This window comes from Erythrolamprus reginae, chromosome Z, assembly GCF_031021105.1.
Source record: "Erythrolamprus reginae isolate rEryReg1 chromosome Z, rEryReg1.hap1, whole genome shotgun sequence".
NCBI classification, from domain to species: Eukaryota; Metazoa; Chordata; class Lepidosauria; order Squamata; family Dipsadidae; genus Erythrolamprus; species Erythrolamprus reginae.
Genome location: NC_091963.1, coordinates 100,702,151 through 100,729,822, shown reverse-complemented (window position 1 = coordinate 100,729,822; position 27,672 = coordinate 100,702,151). Strand labels below are relative to the sequence as shown.

Here is a 27,672-nt window from a genome sequence, read left to right as displayed (position 1 = left end):
CTTCAGCAATCGAGTTGTCGAAGCGTGGAACTCATTACCGGACTCAATAGTGTCATCCCCTAACCCCCAACATTTTTCCCTTAGACTATCCACGATTGACCTCTCCAGGTTCCTAAGAGGTCAGTAAGGGGCATACATAAGTGCACTAGTGTGCCTTCCGTTCCCTGTCCAATTGTCTCTCCTTTATCTCTATTATTATTATTATTATTATTATTATTATTATTATTATTAATTAGATTTGTATGCCGCCCCCCTCCATAGACTCAGGGCCTTTTATCTTTTCTTCCTTTCATATATCTTCTCTATTTTTATATCTTTTCTTCTATCCTTTTCTTTATATATATATTACTACTTGTCTGTTTTCTTCAATGTGTATTGGACTAACTAACTAAATAAATAAATAAATGAAAGTTAGTGGTGCGACCACCCAAAAGGGTCACCGCGCACATATAAAACGATTTTGCCATATGAAACGGAAGGAGAAGCAAAGGGAAAATGAAAGTGTTACGAATGAAATACTACTTCGGGAACTCCCATAAATACAATATCACGAACAGTTCTTTTCTTTTTTTTCGTTCCGCGGGGAGGAACATGCTAAAGATCAGACACAATTCAGGACAGAAAACTTGCGGGGGCGGAAGGCAGGGCTACGGCATCGGGTTGCAGCAACTGCAACGCCCGGGAGTTTAGGAAGAGAGGACCAAGGAAACAGCAAAACCTCCCCAAAGAAGCAGAAAGCGGGCCGGTTCTCAGACGCCGTTCATTTCCCTTCGTATTTTAACTCCTCCTCCCGGGGCGTTCAGTGTGGGGAGGCGAATTAATAAACGCAAGGAACGGTTCAGGCATTCCGGATGGAAAAGAAACTTTACGGACAGTTAAGCGAAGCAGAAGACAAAGCAGGAGGGTGAACGAAAAATAAACGCATAAAATAAGAAGCCTCCTCTCTCTCTCTGTCTCTCTCAACTCATTTCTCACAGCAGAAACGGGGACCCGCCATAACCAGCCCTTTGAAAGGCGAGTCGGGGCGGCGCAGAGCAGAAACCCACCTGTCGGGGGGAAAAGAGAAAGAGAACCCGGGCGACCACTTGCAGCTTCCTCTGCAGTTCTGCTTCAGACTATGAAGAAAGTGAACTGGGACGGAGAGGGCAGGAAGACAGCCGGTTACGCCCCCGCCTCGCCCGTCGCGCAATCACATCCTCCCATTCGCCTGAAATCCCGCCTCTTACGACGTCTCCCGCTCGAGGGGAAGGCCAATCCCCAAATCTTCTCGAGGAAGCCGGTCGGCCATTTGCCTGTTAAGTGCAGTTAAACGTCACTCTCATAGAATCTCCTTGGCGTGGCCTGTCCCTCAAAGTCCTTCCCAACCCCGCCTCTTTTCAGAGAGGTGCCTGGAAGCGATCGTGGTTTCTTTTAAATCATTCGGGCTGTAGAGAAATGCTAGCCTGTCTCCTGGTTTTATTTTTTGGACGTTTTGGTCTTCTTCCTCCTCCTCCCTAAACGGAAGTGAAAACCGCTTGACGTGTCTATAACATCCATGTTAGAAACATGCATGCAATGATTTTATGTGTCATAAACCCTCAAAGATGATGATGATGATGATGATGATGATGATGATGATGATGATGATAATAATAATAATAATAATAATAATAATAATAATAATGGAACTTATGTTGGAAGTACCATTTACCAGTGGCAAAGAACTGGTGGGATCATAAGCCCGAAAAAGTGGTCGAAAATGAGCAAGCAAAACTCCTGTGGGACTTCCGACTTCAGACTGATCGAATTCTGAAGCATAGCACACCAGACATCCTGATTGTGGAGAAAAAGAAAGTAGGGATCATCAACATCGCAATCCCAGGGGACAGCAGAATTGAGGAGAAGCAGCTAGAGAAATTAGTGAAATATGAAGATCTGAAAATCAAGCTGCAACGACTCTGGCATAAGCCAGTGAAAGTGGTCCCAGTGGTACTTGGCACGCTGGGCGCAGTGCCAAAGGATCTCAGCGGACATTTGAAAACCATTGGAATGGACAAAATCTCCATCTGTCAATTGCAAAAGGCCGCTTTACTGGGATCGGCAAACATAATTCGCCGCTACATCAAGCAGCCCTAGGTGCTTGGGAAGTGCCCGACTGGTGATGAAATACGAAATCCAGCATAGTGATTTCATTTGCTGTATTGTACTGACATAATAATAATAATAATAATAATAATAATAATAATAATAATAATAATATAAAAATAAGAGTATTGACATTTTGGAAATTTAATATTAGAGAAAACTAAAAATACCAAGGGTAAGTAAACAAATAGATCGTGTAACCGATCCAGTCACAGTTCACACCTGAGGCACACATAATCTGGTCCAAATTATAGTTTGGACACATTACATGAAGACTTTGCTTTCTAGAGAAGTCCATTATGCTGGGAACAAAGGAAAGAAAGCAAATACAACAATAAGATATAAAAGTCAATTACAGCAATGATGGGTGTGCTGTTAAAAGGTCTGAAGAGGCAAATTAGGGACAGATCATCCCCCTACTGTGGGGTTGCTAAAAGTCAATGCAGACTTAATATGAAATAATCAAGAGTTATGTGCAGTGGTGATCTGTGAATATGCTCCTATTAAAAGTATCATATAAAGAAAACCATTCTCCACATTGGTAGCATGTTAAAAACATCAACCAATCATAGAGCTGCAGCAGGAACTGAGCAAATTTCTTGCCAGGTCTGGGTTGCTTCTCTCCTTGCGTACTTTCCATCCATTCTTTCTTGTCTTACTGTTAAGTGCTTGGAAAATAGTTTGATCATCTCATTTTTGTAGGAGCCCCTCAAATATTGGAATATTGCCTGACATATCCATTAGTTCTTCTTTTATTAGATTACCCAATTCCTGTATCCATTTTTGTATGATTTGGCTTCCAGCCACCTCATTATTGTTGTTGTTCTCTGCACTTTTCCCAAAGTCTCAATATCTTTTTTTATATAGTGGTGATTAGAACTGGATGCAGTATTCCAAGCATTACTACAGCTTTGTAAAGTGGTACTAGAACATCAGATGATGTTCTACAACCACAACAGATTCTATCCCTGTTGGATGCAGTCCAATGCAGGGATTGCATTGACTTTTTTGGTGGCTCCCCACACTATTGGCTCATTTAAATGATCATTCATTAGGACTCCAGGATCCTTCTCACAGTTATTGGCATTAAGCCAAGTTTCACCTACTCTGTATTATATAGTTGGTTTTTCTTCCTTATATGTAAAATTTAATTAAATTTCCTTTTGTTAGACAAGGTCCTGTGTTCAAGTCTCTCAGTATCTTTTTAGAGCTTGATTTTGTCTTCGGATATGTTGGCTATTCCTGTCAACTTAGTTTTATCTGCAAATTTGTCACCTTCTATTCCCTCACCTAGATTGTTTATGAAGATACTAAAAAGTATTTGGCCCCAAATGGAACCCTGGGGTATCCCATTATTTACTTCCCACCATGTAGATGTCATTCAATTGAGTACTACATGCTGAGTATGATTTTTAGCCAGTTCCAAACCCATTTAGTGGTGATGCTGTGTATCCCACATTTTGCTAGTTTGCCAAGAGGTAGGTTGTGGTCTACTTTATCAAATGCTTTCAAATCAGCCAAGGACATTGAGACATGGAACCAATCTTACACCAGCCAAAGCATTATTGTGGAGCCAAGATGCTGCAATCTGTTTTACTTGCAGACTCCCTGGTGTTCTCCATTTAACACATTTCAGACCCAAACTGTTTCTCAACAGATTCTTTTATAACAATAATGTTATAATAATAATGTTATAATAATGCATTAAGACAGCCCAGTGTTTGAGGAGCATAACACAATAATTCATCAGTTATCAAGCATGCTTTTAGGGAGGAAAGTGAACTGAGACTAGTATCACTATATGCAAATCTGTTAAATATATGCAAATCTGCATGTATAACACATATACACATTCATTGAGTCTAGCTGCAACTTCCTTCATTTTAGAAAAGGCTAATAGTAATCTGCAGTGAGGTCAGATAGTTTTTAACTCAGACTGTTATATGAACTGTGGCAATTGAGATAATTTAGTAAACAGTTCATTAACTATGAGCTAATGTACTATAGAAAGATAGTAATGAAGTCCTAAGGATGCACTCTCCTGAGTTGAACACGACTCTTATTGACTCAGTTTTCTTGGCAACAATACAAAAGTACTATACCATTGCCTTACAGCATTTTCAACTTTCTAAGCTACCCTATAAGCCCAGGCGTGAAGTTTCCAAAAGATGCCCTAATTAATGAGCTATGAGCCAAACTTCAAAAGAAACATAGTCATTTATTACGAGCAACATTTTGGCAATATTCCGATATAGTCAGAACTGAGCTGTGTCCCCATTGCCCTTTCTCCCCCCTTCTCTCTCGGCATGTCATAAATCACATTCTCCAATGAACCATGTTGGAGGGCTGTGAAACCTACACCCCACTTACTGACTCCGGTAATGTAGGACACAATCAGTGAAAAAGCATTTGTGGAATTGTAGTTTTAGTTAGTACAAGTAGCAACCCCATCAATTCTCCCCTCCCCCCTGCTTATGGCAACTTGAAAGCTTTGCAAGTTGACATTTGACTCCCCTCACTTTCCAAAGACAACCTGCACAAAGCAGAACAATTTGAGTACAGGTATAGAATTTAAGACGTGACCCCCCCCCTGGCTTGTTTTGATTTTCTGATTTAGATCTGGCTATAAGGTGATCAGCCTGGATTTACCCAAGATGCCTCTGATAAGAAGTAACCCTTCCACTTGATCAATATGTGTCCAATGGCACCTCAAATCCAGAATTTGCTGTACCTCATAATGGATTTGGCCACAGGGTCTGGGGGCTCAAAGGGTAGTGGCCTCAGGGTTGATCCAACCACTGGTTTTAAGAGAACTAGGCCCAAACAAGCAGTTCCCCCAATTTGCAGACTCTTCTCATCTTGACTTCTGGGCTTTTTGCAGGCCTAGGAAAGATAAATATAATGTTGCAATATTTTGTTTACCATTATGATCTCTAAACATAATGCAAATGTTTAGAATTGGCTTTTGAGGTGTCCTTGATGCTCTCTGGGCTTGGTTGATTTCTTGCAGACATTCTTTACCCAAAATAGGAAACATCATTGATAATGGCTTTTGAAAAACTAATTGGGGCTGATGCCAAGATTGATTTTAAGTCTTTCCAGCATTGCAATGACTTTTTATCCTTTATTCTCCTTTTTAACACCATTTTTTATTTTGATATAATTAGGAAACAACAGAGTGTCAGTAAGACCTCGGGGGAGAGCCTTCTCTGTTGCTACTCTGGCTCTTTGGAGTCAACTCCCACACGATGTCCGCACTGCTCCTATACTTGCTAGTTTTGCGTAAGGGCACAAAGATCTGGCAGGCTTGGGGACTCTAAATTAACACCAACTGACCACCTGTATGAATATGACTCTGCATGAATGACGTGAACCTGTGTTGTTGAGATGCTCTGTTATGAGTTTTAATTAAGGTTTTAGATTTCTTGATTTCTTTATTATTATTTGTAATTCTATATAGTAATTTTCTATTGTTGTAACTCACCCTGAGTCCTTCAGGATTGGGCGGCATAGAAGTCTAAATAAATAAATAAATAAATAAAATAAACAAATAAATAAACAAACAAATTTAGATTTATGAAGAATGAAATTTTGACTTTTCCCTCTTCTAACTCCCACCTTCATCATCATTACCTTCCAATTTTCTTCCTCTGTGTAACTTTGAAAATACATTTTAAAAACATGAAGAAGAAAAAGAAAATGCACAGGAGAAGAATATGCTTATCTTTCCCTGTAGTAGATGTGCCCTTTACAGGAATTACTGAATGTCCTTTTAATTTGATTATTTTCAATGAATGCAGAAACGAGCATTTTAGCCTAAATTAGTAGAAATAGTTGAAAAATAATTGAATTCTTGTTCTTACTGTTATGCCGGGCTTCATGTTATGAGCCCCAATTAAGTCCGAAGTATAAATTCAAACACACACACTGTTGTAAAGTAAACAAAGAGTCGGTTAATCAAAAGAAAAATATTGTACACAAGCACTTTAATCAGCCAAAGTGCTCTCCAACAAACCACAAGCCTGGAATGCTGTGAAAAGCAAAAACAAAAGTAGAGCAGATAAAGGCAGCTGTGAAGACATCACAGCCACCCCCCTTCAAGTGTCCTCAAGCTTTACTTAACTCTGAAATATTCAAAAAGTCCTGGTAAATCCTGGAGCAGTCCAAAATCAAACAGCACTCGTCTCTCATCAAACGGATAATCTCCCACACACGCTCTCAGCGATGCTGGCAATTTATCAGCAGTCCCATTAGCCTAATTGCCCCAGCCAAAGGTGTACTCTCTTATCTTCTTTAATATTTGCCAGTTGTTCCCTTCTTGTCATTAACCTGCGCCTGCGAGCATCTATTAATCCCTCTTCGTCCGAGTTTAATGGTGATGACTCACTAATGGGGTAACTAGCTAATGGGCTGCCTGTAACTACCTCATCATGCGATCCTGCTTCACTCCCAGAATCTGCCCTTGACAGAATCCTCACTGTCCGAAGCTGTTGGCAGCAAAACCTGATAATGTGAGGATTCTCCCAAACCAACACCCACAGTCCTCGGAGCAGGAACTGGCCCAGAGCCAACCACAACACTTACTATTTTGGGGGATAATGGTAGAATAAAATCTAAGTAAAGTAATTGTTAATTTTAAAAAGAATATACTATGGGATAAGTAAGTAGCATCAAGTTCTCCATAGAACTGAGGAGAGAAGCCAGGAATGGGTCTTGCTCTATTCCTCTGCCTGGAGACTGAGCATGTGTTCTTTCTGGTCACACCTTCCTTGCCTGGCAACCTTCCCAGTTTGGCTCACTCTTCAGCCAGATGTGTCGTGAAATTTGAATGGCTTCACTATCGATTTCCAGAGTTCAACCAAACCATGAGGCTAAAAAAGAAAAAAAAAAGGAAAGGAAAGTAACTTACAAAAATTACTTTGGCAATCAGGTCGGCTAACCAGTTTGCTGATTAGCCACCATTTCTGGCTTCGGACAGCCGAGGTCCCTGACATGAGAACGGCAGGGCTCCACCCAGCTCTTAATCACTGAGTGAGGTCCAAGGCTTACCACTAGTGGGCAGAGGGGACTCAGTCACTGCCCAGCTTTGACTGGGCACACTGAAAGCGGCAAGTATGTGTCTAATGCAGGGGAAAGCTGCAGCAGCAACAGCTCATTGCAGGCCAGATCTGCTTCAATGCGGTGGAAAATGATGGCTCCAACACTTTCCACCAGCCTGCAGCCTTATGAAGAGGACAATAGAGTTTGCCCTAAAGCTTTCCCAAGCTACAGACAAGAGCTTTCAAGCCAAGGCAACCACAGGCAGACGCCATAAGGCAACCACTAAGAGTGGCAGAGGTGCCTAAAAGCTATTGAAAAACAACTGGCCAAAGCCCAAAAAGGCTAGAAAAAGCCAATGCCTGGGGAGCCCTCCCAGGGAAAGAGTGGATGTTTCCCGCCTTCCGGAGGAATGACCATTGGGTTCTATTGACCCAAATAGCTTGCAATCTGCAAGCTATCGTGCTGGTCACCAGATGGTGCCAGAGAGCTGTTTTCTCCAACTCAAATTCAACCAATTGATAGACCTGAGTTTTTTGCTACCGCAAATCAACAAATCAACTCAACTACAAATCAACTCAATCTACAAATCAACTCCAACTCAAATTCAACCAATTGATAGACCTGAGTTTTTTGCTACCGCGGTCTACAAATCTAATAAATAAATAAGTAAGTAAGTAAGTAAGTAAGTAAGTAAGTAAGTAAGTAAGTAAATAAGTAAACAAACAAACAAACAAAAATAAATAAATAAAATATATATATATGTATATATAAAAAAAATAAAAATAAAAAAATAAAATAAAATAAATAAAATAAAATAAATCCCAGTCTGTAACAGGATCAGAGAGGCAAATTCCTCCTTCAAGATCAATACCCGTCACTTTTAGCTGCGGTGGGGCTCTGGCCAGAGAATAATGATGATGGCTCAGAATTACCTGACCATTCTTTCCCAGGCAATATCACAGGGAATAGCTGCAGGCCTGCAGCAAAGGAGCCAACCTCCTCAAAGTTTCTCTCAGTTCCAGGACTGGCAACTGGCACCCATCACACAGGAATCCTGGGTGGATTCACGTGGCCTTTCCTCTGTAGCTTCTTTCATTAGGAGTGAGGATTCCTCTGCTGAGGAGGAGTTCATGGCTCTTTTGAAGGTTGAGAGAATGACCCCAGATCCTTAGCTTTTCACAGGCCTTTTCCGACCTGACTTATTCAAGTCCTTGTTATGCAAGGCCAAGGCCATAACTAATCTGGGGCCTGACACAGTGCCAGAGCTAGTTCTGAACTTCTGAGTACAGTACAGTACTGTGGAATCCAGTCATAGAGTCATATGCTCTTTTCAGAGCCAATTGTTGAAACTGAGGTATTTCTGGACATAGTTCATAGACAGTGGGCCAATCCAGGGGCTGATCCTCCCCTTACAGGCACTGAGAGGAAACTTTACAATGCGGCCAGTGGCCACAAAACTCCTTTATTATTATTATTATTATTATTATTATTATTATTATTATTATTATTATTAAGTTTTATTTACAAACATATATACACAAGTCCATAGTGAGGCCACTTTCTGAGTTGGGATGACTTGGGAGAGACCTATGGAGGCCATGAATTCCTAAACCCTTTGAAAGTCACTAAACAACCATTTGTTTAGTGACTGTTCAAAATTACAGTGCCATTGAAAAGTGACTTGCATTTGTGCCAGTCCTTGCATTTCTGATTGTCACAACATCCAAGTCATGTGATCAAAATTCATATGCTTGGCAATCAGGATGTACAGTATTTATAATAGTTGCAGTATCCTGAGGTCATATGATTGTTGTTTACAGCCTTTCCAGCTGGTTTCTGACAAATTCAATGGGAAAATCTGGATTTGCTTAATGACCATGATTCACAACAACGGCAATGATTCAGTTAACAATTCTGGGGGGGGGGAGATCAAAAAATTGGATGTGACTCATTTAACGCTTGCTTTGCTTAGCAATGGAAATTCTGGGCCTACTTGTGGCAGTAAGTTGAAGACTATCTGAATGTAAAATGAGATGGAAATGGGGTAAGTGAGAACAAAGCCTTTTATCGCTCCATCTCTATCAGATTCATCGATATTATCAGTTGGTAATAATCTTTATTGCTTATCGCTTAAAAAACCTTCACATGTTTTCAAATGTCCCTTTTTCTTCTTACCCTTGAATTTATAACCTTGATGACACTTCTGTTATTCACACATATTAACTAGGCAATGAAATCTTGTCTTCTTAATCAATATTTTATTGGTAGGGAAAGAAACAATTTAAAATAGCACACATATAGTACAAAGAACATACACGTATTTTAAAAATATAAAAATTATTGCAGTTTAATAGCAGTAGCACTTTGCAGTTTACAGTGTCACCATATTGCCCCCAACAATCTGAGTCCTCATTTTACTGACTTTGGAAGGCTGAGTCAACCTTGAGCCTTGGTGAGATTCAATCTGCCAAATTGCAGGCCGCCAACAATCAGCAGAAGTAGCCTGCTACTAATAATGCATTCTAACTACTATGCAGCAGCAGCTCATAATAAGTATAGTTTCCAATTTTTAAAATGTTACAAATATAGGCATTGCAAATAGATTTTGTAGAAATAGTTCATGTCATTCTTTAAAAATACATGAAATGTCCATATTCTCGTTTATGAAGAAAAAGCAGAATTATGTTTTTAAAAAGAAAATATGAAAAGAAACGGAAGGTAATAATCTAATATTTTATGTTCAAAAGAAATAATTAATTAAAGACCATAATGCCTCCTTGGGAGCAATTAGCATCCAGATTAGCACCAAGATTAATATTAGACCAACAATCAAGCAGTAAGCAATATCCCAATCAAGGAATTACTGCTTAGACAAACAAACATTAAACAACAGCCTAATCAAAGAAGCACCAAGAACACTCCCACTAAAACTGAAAGGGCGAACTATTTGTGGTAAAAATATCAAACTCCATTCCCCTGTATCGTGATGGAGAACCTATGTCATGTGTGCCACAAGTGGCACATGGAGCCATATCAGTGGGCACGAGAACTCACATAACTGATTTTTAAGACTTCGAGGCCCACTGGGAGTCAGAAAACAGCCTGTCTCCAGCCTCCAGAGGGGCTGGGAAAGGCCCAGGGTTTTTGCTCCTCCCAAGCTCCAGAGCCTTTCTAGCCTCCAGGGGGAGTGGGGAAGGCATTTTCACCCTCCAAATGCTCCTAGAAAGGCTCTGAAGTCAGGGGAGAGCAAAAAAATGTTAGCAGCCACTGGAGGACATCCGGAGTGGGAGGTGGGAAAGGCTCCTTAGAAAGGCTCTGGAGCTTAGGGAGAGCAAAAATGTGGCCCTTGCAGTTCAACCAGAACTCGGCAAATGGGCCTCTTTCTGCCTCCAGGAGGCCTTCAGGGGGAGGCCATTTTTGCCTTCCCCAGGGTCCTAGAAAGGGTCCGAAGCATGGGGAAAGCGGAAAAACAGGCGTGTCATCATGTACTGAGAGGGGGGATCATATGAATGTGCAGAAGTGTGCACATGGGCAGAGATCTGCACATGGAATTATAAATGTGGGCATGTGCAACCTCTGGTGCTCCCTTTTGACACATAAACTAAAAAAGGTTCACCATCACTACCCTATATCATTGATAATGTTACCTAGTTTGATAATGAAATGTCTGCAAAAAAAGCAGGCAAACTTAGAGCACCAAGGACCCCAGCGCCCTACAAATGTAGCTATTTAGCATCACAAAATTCATTGGGACTAAATTTTGCGTAAATGCATAAAGGATTGTCCATTTCTTCTACAGCAATTTCCATATTTTTCATGAAATATTTTACTATTTCAAATATGTTGACAAAATATATAATTCAGAAAAAGGAAGGGTTTGTAATGAAAAGCTTGGTATTTCAGAATATAAATATATTCTTTGAAAAATAAACTTTGCATCTTTAAGAACCAATATTTTAAAATTTCAAATTGGTTCATAGGCATTTTACTTTCCAACGGTCATTTCATTTCTATATGTAAAGGAAATGCTATCTTGACTGCCTTTTTTTTTACACAAAAATCTTGAATAGGGTGATTGGCTCCCTGCTCCCTACAAATCTTCTTTTGGAATATTATATATAAAAATGGGGTTGTAGTCCATTATAAGATCAGAACTTCCCATCTTAGCAGAGAGAAATAAAAATGGCTGCTGCTTTTACATCTTCAGATGTTTGAAGCTAAAAAAAATGGGGAGGGGGCATGCGAAAAAGAAACATGAATTTTCCCTCAGCCAAGTAACCAGTCACAAGTTATCAGTTGCAATTAATCAAGCAATGAATGAACATTTTCAGTGGAATACTGAAACTACACTTCTCACTGAGAGAAGATTTGCTTTTTTTTGTTAGGATATACAGCATTGTGGAAAGCATTTAACTGTACCCACTTATACAGAGCTAGAACAGGCAATATAATTTCAGACACAATACTTTTAAAAAAAAATTCAGATTCAGCAAAGGAATCATTAGCTTGTATCTCACGAACAAAACCATTAGAGGTGATGGCTTCAGAAAATGGAACACCTACAACAGCCATGTTAAATTGCAATGCAAATTCTACCTCCTTTTTCAGCTTTTGTGAATTAGTAAAATCTCTCTTATCTTGCAGAATTGCTAGAATACGATCATCTGACTCATTTGGCATTCTGAACTGTAATATATCATGAGCTGTGAAGCAGGAGTATGTTTGGTGCTCATGAATGGAAATGTAATTTAAAGAGATTCTTTCGCTGTAATTATTCTTTTTTTTGTTTTCACGCCATTTCTCAATGGCCATTATTGAATCTCTATCCTGACAATGTTTCTCTATCACATTACTATTTTCATTACCAGGTTTAGGCTGAATTTGATGAATCGGATTTATCTTTTCATTTGCAATTTGAAGTGTATCTTTATCTGGCACATTGTCATCATCAATATTGCCAGGTTTGTGCACATTTGGATGGCTTGGGTTTATTTTTTCATTTTCATTTCGATGTCTATATTTATCTAGCACATTGTTATCAATATTACCAGGTTTGTGCTCAGTTGGAGGAATTGGGATTGTTTTTTCATTTTCATATTGAAGTGTATTTTTATCTGGCACATTGCCATCATTATCATCAATATTATCAAATTTATTCTTTTTCAAATTAGTATTGCCTTCTCTCTGCATATGGTCCTGGCCTTTTCTTTTACAATTGTTGTTTTCCTTAGAGAACAGAACGTTAAGCAGTTTCATAGGTATTTTTTTTGGTTTGCCACTAATATTTTTCAAAAATTCTTTCAGTTCATTGTTTTTAAACAAGTCGTAATATTTCAGAGCAGTAAATGAAAAAGATTTATTCAGCACACTATGCATCAGCTCTTTTTTCAATGCATTAAGTTCATCAGGTTCCAGGATGTTTTCTAAGTGCTTTATTAGTTGTTCTTGATTCTTTGTTGCATATTTTTCCAGATCAAAAAGTGTGTAATTACCTACAGGTGAGGAAAACATTAATGAATGACAGCTTTAAAGTGTTGCAGTAAAATTCTAGTTGTCATGAAAATCAAGGCTTACAGATGGGCTAATGTGTTGAAAATCAGGGATTATTTCAAGTATTCAGAGGCAGGTTGATAATTAGTGATGGGCGAACCCAACGGTGTTCGGGTTCGGCAAGTTCAGGCGAACTTTACGCAAAATTCGGCTGAACCCGAACTCAAACCCGAACGGGGAATCCCACCATGAGATTCTGGGGGCGGAGCTTTGACGTCACGTATACCGGCAGGTTGCTAAGGACGCCAATGTGATCACTTCCTGGATTCCATGGAATCCAGGAAGTGATCACATTGGCGTCCTTAGCAACCTGCTGGCGATGTCAAAGCTCCGCCCCCGGAATCTCTTTGTGGGAGGGATTCCCCAGCTCCTTCAAAGGGAGGTCTTCACGTAAAAATAAACATTGTTATTTTTACGTGAAAGGATGCCGCAACGGCGCTGCAAGCAAAGGGCGGTCCTTTCACGTAAAAATAAATATGTTCGCTCATCACTATTGATAAGTAAAATTATTCATTATTAAAATTATTTAGTTAGTAATCAGCAGCAACATTGCTTGAACAGAAAATATACTTTCTTTCTATTTAAAAAAGATGCATAGTATATCTATTTTCCATGGTTATTAATCTTTGATTAGCAATAGGTACCCAAATAACTTTTTATATTTGTTTTATAGTTGGTTTGCTCCCTCCCACACTGCATGGCTGCGCCTAGTGGCTGTGCGCATGCAAGGCATATACATATGCACAGTACCACCTCCCAAAACACAAAAACAAGATGGCAACACATGTGCAGTACCAGAAACTCAGGTTCTGTGCATGCGCAGAGGCAAAAAAACCCCAGATGGTGGCAGCATAGAAACATAGAAGATTGATGGCAGAAAAAGACCTCATGGTCCATCTAGTCTGCCCTTACACTATTTCTTGTATTTTATCTTAGGATGGATATATGTTTATCCCAGGCATGTTTAAATTCAGTTACTGTGGATTTACCAACCACGTCTGCTGGAAGTTTCAAGCATCTACTACTCTTTCAGTAAAATAATATTTTCTCACATTACTTCTAATCTTTCCCCCAACTAGCCTCAGATTGTGCCCCCTTGTTCTTCTGTTCACTTTCCTATTAAAAACACTTCTCTCCTGTACCTCATTTAACTCTTTAACTTATTTAAATGTTTCAATCATGTCCCCCCCTTTTCCTTCTGTCCTCCAGACTATACAGATTAAGTTCATTAAGTCTTTCCTGATAAGTTTTATGCGTAAGACCTTCATGTTCAGCTCCCCAAATCTGACTTGCAGACCTCCAGAAACATGGCTACCACTACGGAGAAACAGTGAGAGGAGACGCTGCAAGACTCAGGAGAAGAAGAGAGAAAGGTGGCGCTCCCTCTTCGCCGGCTGAGATAAGCAGACCAGATTCAGGGAGCTGACTTCCAGCCCTTGGCATGCCTGGCAAATGGGGCAGAAGAGACTGCAAGTGGAGCCCCATCTCATTTCATGCGTCTCGTTTTTCTGCAGCCCCTCCCTCCCCCGCTGGCATTCCCTCTCGCCGACCGAAATCGGCAGGCCAGATTCGGGGAGCTGAACACATTGCCACTGCCCTGGAGCAGAACAACATGAGAAATAGGCTCTCTCACAGCATCCTCTTTCTCTTCTTCTCCTGAGTGGCAGTGGTGCATCCGGCTTACCAATCTTACTGCTTGGGTGAAGAGGTGCTGCAAGAGAGCCCATTACTCATCTTATTTTCCCATGTGCAGCTCGTTTAGAACTTTTTCTTTACATTGGAAGGAGTTTTCTGCAAAGACCAGCTGAGAGAGAGTGGTGGCGGAGAGAAGCCAGGTGCTGGTAATTTGTGCGTCTCGCATCCAGTCCCTCTCTATCCCCTGCCTCATCTGCTACCCCCAAATTGTGCCCGAACATCTTACCAGTGACTGGCAGCTTCACTGCTTCTCTTTCTCCACCAGTGTTTACAGAGAAACCGCTTACAATATAAAGGAAAACTTATCATGGGTTTGATAATTAACTCTGTGAGTTAATTGCTCACACCCATGAGAAGTTTTTCTTTACATTGCAAGCAGTTTCCCTTCAAAGACTGGCAGAGAAAGAGAAGTGGTGAAGCTGCCAGTCATTGGTAAGATGTTCGGGCACAATTTGGGGGCGGGGGGGGGAGATGAAGCAGGGAATGTGTGTATGTAGTTGGGGAAGGGGATTATTTTAGGGGGGGCTTATTTCAACCCATACCATAAAAAGCTCTGTTGGGCTTAATATCAAAACGGATTATTTTCGGGGAAACATGTTAGTTATTTTAAAAATTGCAAAAATGTGTATAGCTTCACTTCATTTGCATCACTTACCCCTCTGGACATTTTAATAGTGAATGTTAGTAAGCCATTTTCATTTGCTTAGCTATGAAGCTATAATTTAGTAACATTGAGATAATTTTAAGGAAACAAAATCCATGGCACATTATCATGTCAACATGTGGAAACTAATCAACTTGTGGAAATACAGTTCTAGAGACAACTGCATGCTTACTCAAAATAACATTAAACCAAACATATACGTATTGGCCTTTTTGAATTAACAATTACATACCAGCATATTGGTCACTGCTTCCTGAACAGGATTTTGTTAATGGAAACTTCTCATTATTTTGGACTTTATCTTTATTCTTCATGTCTATGTTTACAACAAAGTATAATGCTTCAATATAAATAATTTCATTAATGCAAAAAATCAAACAAATGACACTTAAAATAACTAAACGTTATGTCTCAATTATCCAGGTCATGGGTGTCCCAAAAGTGCTTTTCCAAAAGGCAACTGCCCTTTCTTGGGTTTTTTCTTTGAAAACATTTTGCTTCTCATCCAAGAAGCTCCCAAGCTTCTAATTAATTAATGTGCCGCCCAACGCCCATAGGAGTTGGGTGAGAAGCAAAATATTTTCCAAAAAAAAAAACCAACAACAAGAAGAAAGCCAGTTGTCTTTTGGAAAGCATTTTTTGGGAAACGTTGGATATACAAAAAATTATATAGCATTATATAGGCCAGTGACTATTTACAAAGCTGAAAAGGTAGAAAGCCAAATAATGTTTTATTTCAGGGTTGAAAAAAATATAAGACAAGGTTTTATTTTTCGGAGAAACATACACACTGTCTGTGTATATACAAACATACCGTATTTTTCGCTCCATAAGACGCAGTTTTTTTCCTCCCAAAGTAGGAAGAAAAATCAGCCCCGTCTTATGGAGCGAAGATGCAGGCAGGGAGGAGGGGGGGGAGGCTGCGAACTTGGAAGCGCCATCCCGCCGGCTGGCTGGCTAGCTGCTGCCTGGCCCCCTCCCGGAGGAGGAGGGTCTCCCTCCGCACCACCAGCGGCGCTCCCCCCGCCAGCCAGCCAGCCAAGCCCCGCGCCCGCCAGAACCGGCTCCTCGCTCTCCCCCCGCCGCCCGCTGCATTTGCAGGAGGTGGGGAGGGTCGGGCGGCCCGCCAAGGCCAGGAGGGACGCCGCTGCCCCCCCTTCCCTCTCTCCGCCCGCCGCTACGCCTCCTTGACGCCGAGAGGAAATGCCGGCAAAGGTTTTTCTCAGCGGAGGTCTTCAATGTCGGGGGCGCGCGGGCGGTTGCGCGCGCTCCCTATCTCCCTGCTAGCCCACTCGGAATATTCAAAATAAGAAAAGCCTTTGCCGGCAAAGGTTTTTCTTATTTTGAATATTCCGAGTGGGCTAGCAGGGAGATAGGGAGCGCGCGCAACCGCCCGAGCGCCCCCCACATTGAATATCACCTTCGCCGGCCCCGCCTCTCCTGCAACCCCCTTGCTGGGAGCCCGGGACGAAAGTGCTCTCGGCAAAGGTGAGGCGGGCAGGGCGTGCGCGCCTCACCGCTGAGAAGAACGGAGAGAGAACGAGAGTGAGTGAGAGCAACAGACAGCAAGATAGAGAGAAAGTGAGAAAGAGAGAGTGAGAGAAAGGGGGGAGAGAAAGAGATAGCAAGAGAGAGAGAACAAGAGAAAGAAAGAGCGTGAGAAAGAAAAAAAGAGAGAAAGAGTGAGAGAGAGAGAGAGAAAAAGAGACAGAAAGAAAACAAGAGAGAGAAAGTGAGAAGAAGAGAGAGAAAGAGGGGGAGAGAGAGAGAAAGAGAGAGGGGGAGAGAGAGAAAGAGAGGGAGAGGGAGAAAGAGAGAGGGAAAGGGGGGAGAGATAGCAAGAGAGGGAGAGAGAGAGAGAGGGAAAGGGGGAGAGAGGGGGAGAGAAAGAGAGAGGGAGGGAGAGAGAGGAGATAAAGGAAGAGGAGAGAGAGAAAGGAAGAGAAAGAAAGAAAGAGGGATAGAAAGAGAGAGAGAGATGCTCAGTGAGCCTTCCTTTGAAGTTGCCTTTCTTTCTTTCTTTCTTTCTTTCTCTCTTTCTTTCTTTTTCTCTCTTGCTCTCTTGCTCTTTCATTCTTTTTTCTTTCTCTTGCTTTCTTTCTTTCTCTTGCTTTCTCTCCTTCCTTCCCTCCTTCCATTTCTTTCATTCCCCCTCTCTATTTTTATTTCTCTTTCATTTTCTTTCTCTCTTTCTTGCTTTCTTTCTTGCTCTTTTTCTTTCTCTCTTTTACCTTCCCTTCCTCTATTTCTTCTTTTCTTTCTCCTTCCTACCTTCTTCCCTCCCTCCCTCCCTTCAGTCCTTCCTCTCTTCCTCTCCCCTTTCAGAAGTTTCCTTGCTTCCTTCCTCTGTTCCTGTCCCTTCCCCCTTTCTTTCTTTCTTTCTTTCTTTCTTTCCTTCCTTCCTTTCCTCCCTCCATTTTTTGCTTTCCTTTTCCTTCCTCCCTTCTTTCCTCCCTCACTCCCTTCTTTCACTCCTTCCTCTCTTCCTCTCCCCTTTTTGGCTCAAAATATTTTTTTTCTATTTTCCTCCTCTAAAATCTAGGTGCGTCTTATCAGCAGGTGCGTCTTATAGAGCGAAAAATACGGTACCTGTAAGTACAGTGGTACCTCTACTTAGGAATGCTTCTTTTTAAGAACTTTTCTAGATAAGAACCTGGTGTTCAAGATTTTTTTGCCTCTACTTAAGAACCATTTTCTACTTAAGAATCTGAGCCCGGAAAAATTTCCCAGGAAATTTGATAGCGGCACGAAGGCCCGGCCAGTTTCCTGCCATTCCCCCTTTAATCCCGGCCATCTTGGGCTTTTCTGAGCCGCCAGAGGAGCCTTTTGGTGACGCTTAAGGATGCTTTGGCAGTCCAGAGCGAACGGTGCATTTTCCTTTCTCTGAGCGCTTAGGGAGGGAATAAACTAATTTTCTGTGATGACTCCCTCGCGCTGCCTCTCACACACACACGGCACGAGGTTGTCTCCCAGAGCGTCTGGGCGCAGAAAGTCCCAGAAAAGCCCCAGTCGAATCAACTTGGCTTCAGCCAAACTGAGGAGTCACCACAGTGAATGAAAGGCACCAGCTACAAAGCGAGTGAGAGAAGAGGGGAGCCCTTCAGCATGGGCAGGAATAGGAAGCAGGTAGGAGCAGCAGCAGCAGCAGCAGCCGCCTTTCAGTCAAAGGAGCAGGAAGTTCCCCCCTCTTGCCCACCTGGGTTTCTCTCTCTGGTGCAGTGTTTGGGAGGCAACCTTGTGCCGGGTGTATGGGAGGTGCATGCTCCTCCTCGCCATCTCAGAGTCCCTCTTTTTTTTTAAGCCTTAAAGTTTTGGATTTTTTTTATTCCATTCACCTCATTTTCTTCCTTCGGCAGTGACTATCCTCCTCCTCTTCTTCCTCCTCCTCCCCCTATCCAAATTCCAAGCTTTTATTTCTTTCCTAATGGGTTTGCACACATTATTTGCTTTTACATTGATTCCTATGGGAAAAATTCTACTTCTACTTACAAATGTTTCTACTTAAGAAACTGGTCACGGAACAAATTAAGTTCTAAAGTAGAGGTATCATTGTATTTGGAATTTTACACAATAGCTGGAACTGTTAATTACATTATACTGATTGCTATTTATTTTTATTTTATTTGTCTATACTAAAATTGAGACGTCAGAATTATTTTTGTTTTAATGTCTTTTATGAATGTGAATTCATGAGCATTTACTAATTAAAGAAAATGTCATTGGCAATTTTTTGAATTATTCAATCTCATATTTTGACAGGTGCAAATAGTGTGAAGTCAGCTGGAATAGTCAGCTATTTTGTTGCCTTTTCAAGTCCATGCAGATTTTCAGAGGTTGTTTGCCATTTCTTTGTTTCTAAATTAGTCCAAAGTCACCCAGCTGGCCTTTTGCCATTAACCATTATATCAATTTGTCTTTCAGTATCTATATAATCGTTGTTAAATATAATCATGTAATTTATAGTCCTTAGCAATATTCAGCCCTTAGCTATAGGCATCAGGGATACCAAAAGTTCCTATTGGCCGTTTCTGAGTTATTGGCATTGCTGGCCACAAACTACCTTTTTCTTCATTAATTCTGCAATAAGCAGAGTAGAAGAAAGTGGAATTCAAACACTTTATTTCTGCACAGGAACAACATGGCCACCTCAGCTGACAGTTTCTGCAAAAGTTCATCTTAAAAGGAAATGGGCATGTTTTAGTATGTTTAGCATGATCTCTAAGTTGCTTATTTAAATACAAGGATTGACTTTTTAGTATATTGGATCTCTTTCCTGTCAGCTAAAGTCACAGTTAAATTACAGGGTGTGTTCCAAAAGTAATGCAATTATTTTTTTAAAAGTAATTTATTGAACAGATTTGCACAAACACTTAAAATTCTTCAGGGTACTGTCCTTGGGCCTCTACACATTTTTCCAGCGACTCTGCCACGACTGGTACGAGCCCTGGAAGGCATCTTTGGAGCCCTCTCGCAAGGTCTTCGTCATGGCTGATTGGATCTCTCCTATGGACGAAAAACGTGCCTTGCCACAATGCCATGAGTTTGCGAGTTCCTAGCCAAACACCAGGTGCCAATGCTACCCCACTCCCCCTATAGTCCTGACGTTGCCCCAGCAGACTTCTTTTTGTTCCCAGCCCTGAAAGGAACCTGTTTTTTGTCCATAGCAGAGATCCAATCAGCCGTGACGAAGACCTTGCGAGAGGTCCCCGAAGACACCTTCCAGGGCACGTACCGGTCATGGCAAAGTCGCTGGACACTACTTTGAAGAATTTTAAGTGTTTGTGCAAATCTGTTCAATAAATTACTTTTTTTAAAAAATTACATAACTTTTGGAACGCACCGGGTACCTCTAAGTAATGGCCCACTTGGAACAGAATTGTTTTAAGACTGCATCCTATCATCAAACTTCCACTGTGGTCTCTGCCTTCAGTTCTTTCTGGCAAGTAACAAAACTGATTCTTATTTGTGGATTCTTTTGTTGGCAAGCTTCCATTTATCTGCTGCAGAAAGCTTGTTTTTTTAACAACAACAACAACTCCTTTATAAGTTAATATTAAACTTGCCTTCCCTGCCTAGGCCTCACTGAACGAAGGTTGAACAACTACACCTTCAGAAGTGCAGCTGCAGCTTTGATTTGACTTAGTGGTTGTGTAGTTTGTGCCATCTTTTGACCATTATCTTTTTATTACTGTACATTACACTGTTTTATTGTTCTGTGTGTTTTGATATATGCACTGCATAGAATAGCTAAAGAATCAGGAAGTGTAAAAATTGAATAAATTAATATCTCATTTGGAAATACACAAACATCACTCGACTTACCAGCTTCAGTTTTAGCATTAATCTTTTGAATAAGATCTTTTCGGGGAATACCATCCAGACAATCCATAACTGCTTCTAGAGGTTTTTCATAATAATACACAATTATGTATGTTGCTTTTTTTGCATCAAGATTCTCTAGCTTACTTGAGGGGATTTTACAGCCTTGTATTTTTTTTGCATTCAATATCATTTTCAACTTGCTCATTTCATCTGTTTCCAGGTCCTCAAGGATTTCCAGTATGAATTCTTTTTTATCTTCTGCCATGATGTTTCTCAAGATTCTATATAATATTGTGTAGAAAGACCTGCAGAGGAATTTGAGGGATGGGGCCAAAAGAATTAAGCTGTCACTAACAGTTAATTGAATTAAAGTTCATATTGAATACACAACTTTTTCAAAGTCTTTGACTGACATAGCACTCTTATAACTATAAGATGACTAAATTTTATTCTGTCTATGTATATAGCTATGTATATAGCTAAAGTTAACACTACACTTTAATATTCAGTAGTTCTATTTAATCACATTAAATAAACGGTAGTTTGAGGACTCCTGCTCTAAATTAACTATATTCAATTCCTGAAATCGTCCATATATTTTAGCCTCCAGCTCCTTAATAATCTTTGTGCTCTTCAGTTCCCAGTTTCCAGAGTCTCAACATCCTTTTCACATTAAGATAATCAAAAGTGGATTTGCTTCCATAGTACATAGTTATAAAAACCACAAAATTCACAACTGAATGCCAGACTCTAGCTCAATTTCTCTTCAAACATATGATGCAATTGTGAAAACATCAAAGAAAGATAATGTTTATTTTTAGTTTAAAAATCTCTCTTTCCCTCTACACAAACCTCTAAATCATTTATCGGGGACCCTGATGATTCAAAATCTTGATAAAGAAAGTATTTTTTACTTGTTTTCCCACTAGTAGAAAAAAGACGTTTCATGTAAGGTAAAGAGTGGGGGGACAAAAACGGGAGGGAAAGACCCATGGAACTCAAGATAGGAGAAAGGTGTGGGGGAAATGAGCAGAGTGGGGTGGGCAAAAACAGGAGGCAGGGACTCATGGAGCTCAAGAGAGGCTCTTTTCGCCTTGCTTCGTTGGGACTGCCACCTCTTGCCTCCTCTCACTGTCCCTTCCCCCACTCCATTCGCTTCCTCTGCCCACTGCTTTTTTTTTAAGCCTTAATATCTTGGATTTTCCTAATGGGCTTGCACGCATTATTGGCTTTTCCATTGATTCCTATGGGAAACATTGTGTCATCTTACAAACTTTTCATGTCCCGGAACCAATTAAGTTCGTAAGACAAGATATTACTGTACTTGATAAGATAGGTCTGTGGGTTAGACAGTCAAGACTTGGGGAAAGGCCTTTGCAAATGAGAATGGAGGCCCGGAGGGATGTGCATACCCCTCTTGGGCTTCGTTCTCATCAGCAAAGGCATTTTGTAAAACTGACTGGAGCCTATAAAGGATGCAATTTCTCATCCAAGCAGGTCTCGGCAAGCATTTGCTCAAGACAAATTTGTGCAAGAAACTGGAGCGGATACATGCTTATTGATCATCGAGAGCTATGTAAAGTAAGTGACCCAGTTGGATAGGATGGGGAGGAAGAGGGGGAAATGTGGAATATCTTAGTAAAAGCCTTGGGTGGTCAGAAATACTGAGCCCCCTTGACCTTACCTATCCTGAGATGATATGTATGCATGTAACTATTTCTATTATTTCATTGATCATGCGTATTTATTGTTGATGTTCCATGTATTTAAAATATATATAAAGGCAAACTTCACCTTAGAGAAGCTCCATCAAGTGAACCTTCAGGGAATACCTGCAGAATATTGGGCATAGCAGATTATCAGGATAATAACTTGTTGGGATAATTGACCTTGTATTTCCATTTTCTTTCTAAATGTCTATGGAGATTCTCAGTCATCCAGGCCATGGGGTTGTCCCAAAGGTACTTTTTCAAATGGCAACTGGACTTCATGGTTTTTGTTTGAAGACATTTGCTTCTCATTCCTAGAACAGTGATGACAACCTATGGCATGCATGCCACAGGAGGCACACAGAGCCATATTTGCTGGCATGCAAGCCATTGCTCTAGCTTAGTTCCAGCGCACATATGTGTGCCAGCCGGCTGTTTTTTGGCTCACATGGCTCACCTGGGAGGGGGGTTTTGGCTTCCAGAGGGCCTCGCAAGAGGGCAGGGGGGGCACTTTCACTCTCCCCAGGCTCTAAGGAAGCCTCTGGAGCCTGGGGAGGGCTTACTGGGCCCACCGGATGTCAGGAAACAAACCATTTCTGACCTCCAGAAGGCCTCTGAGGGACAAGGACAGTGATGGGCTCCTATAGGTACAGTCAGGTACGCAGTACCAGTAGCAAAATTTTGGTTAGGTACACAGTACCGGTAGCAAAATTTTCCTTTTTCTTTTTTTCCCTTCTGGGCTCTGGGTATGTTTTTCCTATCGCAGTAAATGAGGTTGAATGCAGTGTTCCCTCTAATTTTTTGTGGGGGTGGGCGGAAAGTATAGTGTCTGAGCGGCAGTCCCTTCGGGACTGGGCGGCACAGAAATAATAGATAGATAGATAGATAGATAGATAGATAGATAGATAGATAGATAGATAGATAGATAGATAGATAGATAGACAGACAGACAGACAGACAAACAAACAAACAACCCACCCTGTTTTGCCTCAGAGAATTTCAAAATAAATACTGTACTGTGTGTCTATAACAGTGAGCTCATAATAGGGCAACTCTATCAATATCAAAATGCCACTTAAATAGTTGAGCTAGTTTCAAACTAGATTTTGATTTTCTTTCTCTCTTCCTTACTCCCATTCTTTTTCTGTCTCTTTTCCTTCCTCTCTTTTTTCTATCTGTTTCTCTCTCTTTCTCTCTCTCTCCTTCCCTCTCACTCTTTCCCTCTCGGCTTCTGGGCAGGTTTGGAAAACTCTGAGTTGATGATGATTTTTAAGTGAGCGATTGCTCACTGCTCAGCTTAGAGGAAACTATGGTTGAATGTGTATAATTTTAGAAGAGCTGTGCGTGCGTGCGTGTGTGTGTGTACATACAATTTATATAGTAGATAATCAGGAGTGGGCTACTGCCCAGACGGGGTGGGGGAACGCAGTGGGGTAGCAAAAATGGATCTCCACCCCAGAGCACCCAATTTGCACTGAAAGATGTTGAAACAAAATGCACAAGCCACACCCACAGTGTGGTAGTAAAAATTTTGGTAGCCCATCACTGGACAGGGGCAACTATTTTTGTCCTCCCCAGACATTGAATTATGGGCACTTTCGCATATGTGACAGTGTGTGGACATGCACTTTCAGCAGCTGAGGGAAAAAAGATTCAGCTCTAACTGGATAGTAGAGAATGGAATATTATTTTCTTTCTACAAAAGGATTTCTTGCTCCATATCATAAAGAGACTGCACAGCGTAGAATATGCTAAACAAGGTGGCCAATATTATACCAAAATCACCTCTTAACTTTGAAGGCTATTTTTAAAAATAATTCCTCTAACCCAGTGCTTCTGAAATATTTTCTGTTATACCCCCTATAGGATAAAGAAAACATTTTTGCGCCCTTCCAACTCTCTGCCGCAACTATAAATAGTATCATTTGTCTATAAAATTGTTATAAATACACCTCTGCATAACATTCTATCCTTATTAACATTAAAGAAATCATTCAATCAAAAATATATATCAACTTACAACAAAGAATACTTTATTAACATTGTTTTTTAATCTGGAACATATTTCCTGAATAGTTTTTAATCCTATATAAGTGCTATACTTGCACTTAACAACGAACTAAAGAGTCATCATCAGTGAACTGTTGGGCAATATTACTTGGTTTGTCATGTAGATGGTTGAGTGGTTCAGGGTGGGGAATTTGTAATGGTGGGACATTTTATTCTATTTTTTATTCTATTTTTATTCTATTTTTAAATTTACCTATTCTGATTTTATGTATGGTGAGACTGGTCTTTGGGTGTCACATGACTTTCATTGCCAATGACAATTAGTTGTTTCGACAATGACAATAAATTTATTATTATTATTATTATTATTATTATTATTATTATTATTATTATTAAAAGACTTAAAAGACTCAACTTGCCTGAAACTTTAAAAAAATCAATCTTTATTTAAACTGTGAACGTTAAATATAATAAATCTATAATAATAAATTCAAATTGATCAGCAACATTAACACAATATATTAAACACTTTGACCTAAACCACAAAAAAGAATAAAACAATTTGTTCTTTCTTTTGGACAGGTGCCTTTTATCAGCTGTCTGAATACAGGTCCCCTTCTGCTGGGAAATCCAAGCCAGCTTTTCTGGGGAGCCAAAGGTTTATTTATTATTTGGGTTTCTATGCCGTCCTTCTCGGTACGCTTAATTAGCACCGGAGACTTTCTGAGGAGGACGAGAGAAATGAGGAGGGATACAGGCAGACTCTTTTCTATGCAAACCCCAAAACAAAGCCCAAAAAATTCCGAAACATTAACTCCTGAAATAGAGGGGGTAGGGGGACAGACAGTTCTCGGCTCCTACCTTCTTTATATTGCAGGCTCTGTACATGCAGCTCCAACCATTAAAACATTGCAGTTTCCCGCGGTTCCTCCCCTTGCAATTTCACTTTCGCACATGCTCAGTAGCAGGATTCAGCTGGAAATACAGGTGAGGGCTGTTTTTCAAGGCGTGGAAGAGGAGAAACCATACGAACACAGAAAAATTCGCCCTAAATTTCAGAAAAAAGATGGTGGCGCCCACAGACCAGGAGCCTACCCTAGCATTGCTCCACGTTCCCCCAGGGGGGTGCGGCCTAGTATTTGAGAAATACTGTACTGCATGACCTTGCACGTTTAAAGCTGGCAGATTTCTGTGTGTGTACATTTTATTTATTTATTTATTCATTTGTCCAATACACAAATCCATAGGAAGAAAAATAGACATGTAGTAATATATATAAGGGTAAAGTGAACTTCGAGGAGAGGATATATGAAAGAAATAAAATATATATGATAAGTATATATTTATTCATTCATTCATTCATTCATTTATTTTGTCCAATACTCAATAATACACAATGAAGGTAATAGAGGACACTTCCGAGGAAACAGAATTAGAGAAAGAATAGAAGAGAGAGTATAGGATAAAATAATCAATGAGAGAATAGAAGAAAGATACTGTATAGGGATAGAAGAGAAGATATATGGGATATAGGAGAGACGGGTCGGAAGGCACTCTAGTGCACTTATGCACGCCTCTTACTGACCTCTTAGGAATCTGGAGCGGTCAACCGTGGACAGTCTATGCCAGTGTTTCCCAACCTTTTTTGAGCCGCGGCACATTATTCATGTTTTCAAAATTCTGGGGAACACTGAAGGGGGGGGGGCGGGGGGGCTAAAGAAAAGTTTGGACAAAAAAAATATCTCTTCCTCCATTTCACTCTATTTCTCCCTCCCTCTTTCTCTCCCTTCCTTCCCTTCTTTCTCTCCATCCCTCTTTCTTTCTTTCTTCCTCTCTTTTTTGCTCTCTTTCTCTCTCCCTCCTTCCCTCCCTCTATGTCTTTCCCTCTCCCTCCTTCCCCCCTTTCTTTCTCTCTCTCTCTTGCTTTCTTTCCCTCTCTTTCTCTTGCTTTCTTTCTCTCATTCTCTCTCCCCTCCTTTTTCTCTCTCTCTCTTTCTCTCTCGTTCACCACGCCAGCAACAGAGAGAAAAAGAAAGAGCGAGAGAGAGCCGGAGAGAGAGTGGAGTGCGCAGCAGCCATCAGCCTCCTCGCCCTCCCAGACGTCCCCAGCGCCCGGCCTCTCGCCGCCTCCCGTTAGCCCGGCCGAAAGCCACACAGTCCCGGAGTCCCGGATCGCTCGCTTCTCCGGCCAGCGCGGCGCTTTCCTGGGCAGATGGCTTTGCTGACCGGAGAAGCGAGCGATCCGGGAGTCCGGGACTGTGTGGCTTTGCGCCATGAAGAGAAAACGGCAGCAGGGAAAAGTCGGCCGTTTTCTCTTCATGGCGCAAAGCCACACAGTCCCGGACTCCCGGATTGCTCGCCCCAAGGCAGGAGGCGGCGGCAGAGGAGAGTGGGCGGATCGGGCGGGCAATGGGGCAGGGCGGAGAAGCCAGGGGCGTGTTTGGCCGGAGGCACCGTGGGGAGGCAGGGGCAGGGAGGTGCGGCAGTAGGTGAATCCGTCCAAATGCGCCCCTGGCTTCTCCGCCCTGCCCCACTGCCCGCCCGATCCGCCCACTCTCCTCCGCCGCCTCTCGCCGCGGCACACCTGACGTCACGCGGCACACTAGTGTGCCGCGGCACACCGGTTGGGAAACGCTGGTCTAAGGGTAAAATGTTGGGGGTTAGGGGATGATACTACGGAGTCCAGTAATGAGTTCCACGCTTCAACAACTCGATTACTAAAGTCGTATTTTTTACACTCAAGTTTGGAGTGGTTAATATTGAGCTTGAATCTGTTATATGCTCTTGTGTTGTTGTGGTTGAAGCTGAAGTAGTCGTTGACAGGCAGGACATTGCAGCATACGGACAATACTTAGATCATGTTTAAGGCGTCGTAGTTCTAAGCTTTCCAGACCCAGGATTGTAAGTCTAGTTTCGTGGGGTATTCTGTTACGGAAGGAGGAGTGAAGGGCTCGCATCACATTTGTTGGGAATTCTTACCTCTTCATGGACCCATTTTTTCTTGCTACATCTTATTTCTCAGATTTATACTTCTTGCATATATTGTAGCCCCCCCCCCCACATAAGTCATTTTTGTTAGGAATATGAGATACTGAAATTGAATTTTTAACATCTTTGCTGTGTTGAAAAACCGGAAAAACTCCAAAGGATTGTTAATTTTGGATGTGTGGGCCTGTTGTTTACACAGTGTTACCTTATGCAGTATAACCTTATACACAGTGGTGAAATCCATTTTTTTTTACTATCGGTTCTGTGGTCGTGCCTTGATGGGTGTAGTGGTGTAGCTTGATGGGCATGGCTTAGTGGTTGTGACAGGATATTGCAAAATCCCCATGCCCTCCCCACTCTACGGGGAAAAATATTACAACATCTCCATTCCCACCCCATTCTGGGGCCAGCCAGATGTTGTGTTTGCCAATTCTCCAAACTATTCAAACTCTTTGAACTACTCAAAATTTCTGCTAAAAGGGCATATTTTGTTTAGCATCAAAGGGGGAGAGGATTGTTACGGGCACATGACTTGAATTTTGTAACTTGTTTATTATTTATTTATTTATT

General features: G+C 41.3%; 1 protein-coding gene across 1 annotated transcript; it reads right to left on the bottom strand.

Annotated features, from left to right (window-relative positions):
• Positions 1 to 9,400: 9,400 nt before the first annotated feature.
• Positions 9,401 to 25,094, bottom strand: LOC139154981 (uncharacterized). Its single transcript, XM_070730133.1, has 4 exons — positions 24,976 to 25,094; positions 20,396 to 20,700; positions 15,306 to 15,389; positions 9,401 to 12,656 (listed from the first exon to the last, which is right to left on the bottom strand). Exons 2-4 carry the CDS (start codon positions 20,658 to 20,660, stop codon positions 11,518 to 11,520), a joined length of 1,488 nt encoding a protein of 495 aa, XP_070586234.1. The 5' UTR covers positions 20,661 to 20,700; positions 24,976 to 25,094; the 3' UTR covers positions 9,401 to 11,517.
• Positions 25,095 to 27,672: the final 2,578 nt, after the last annotated feature.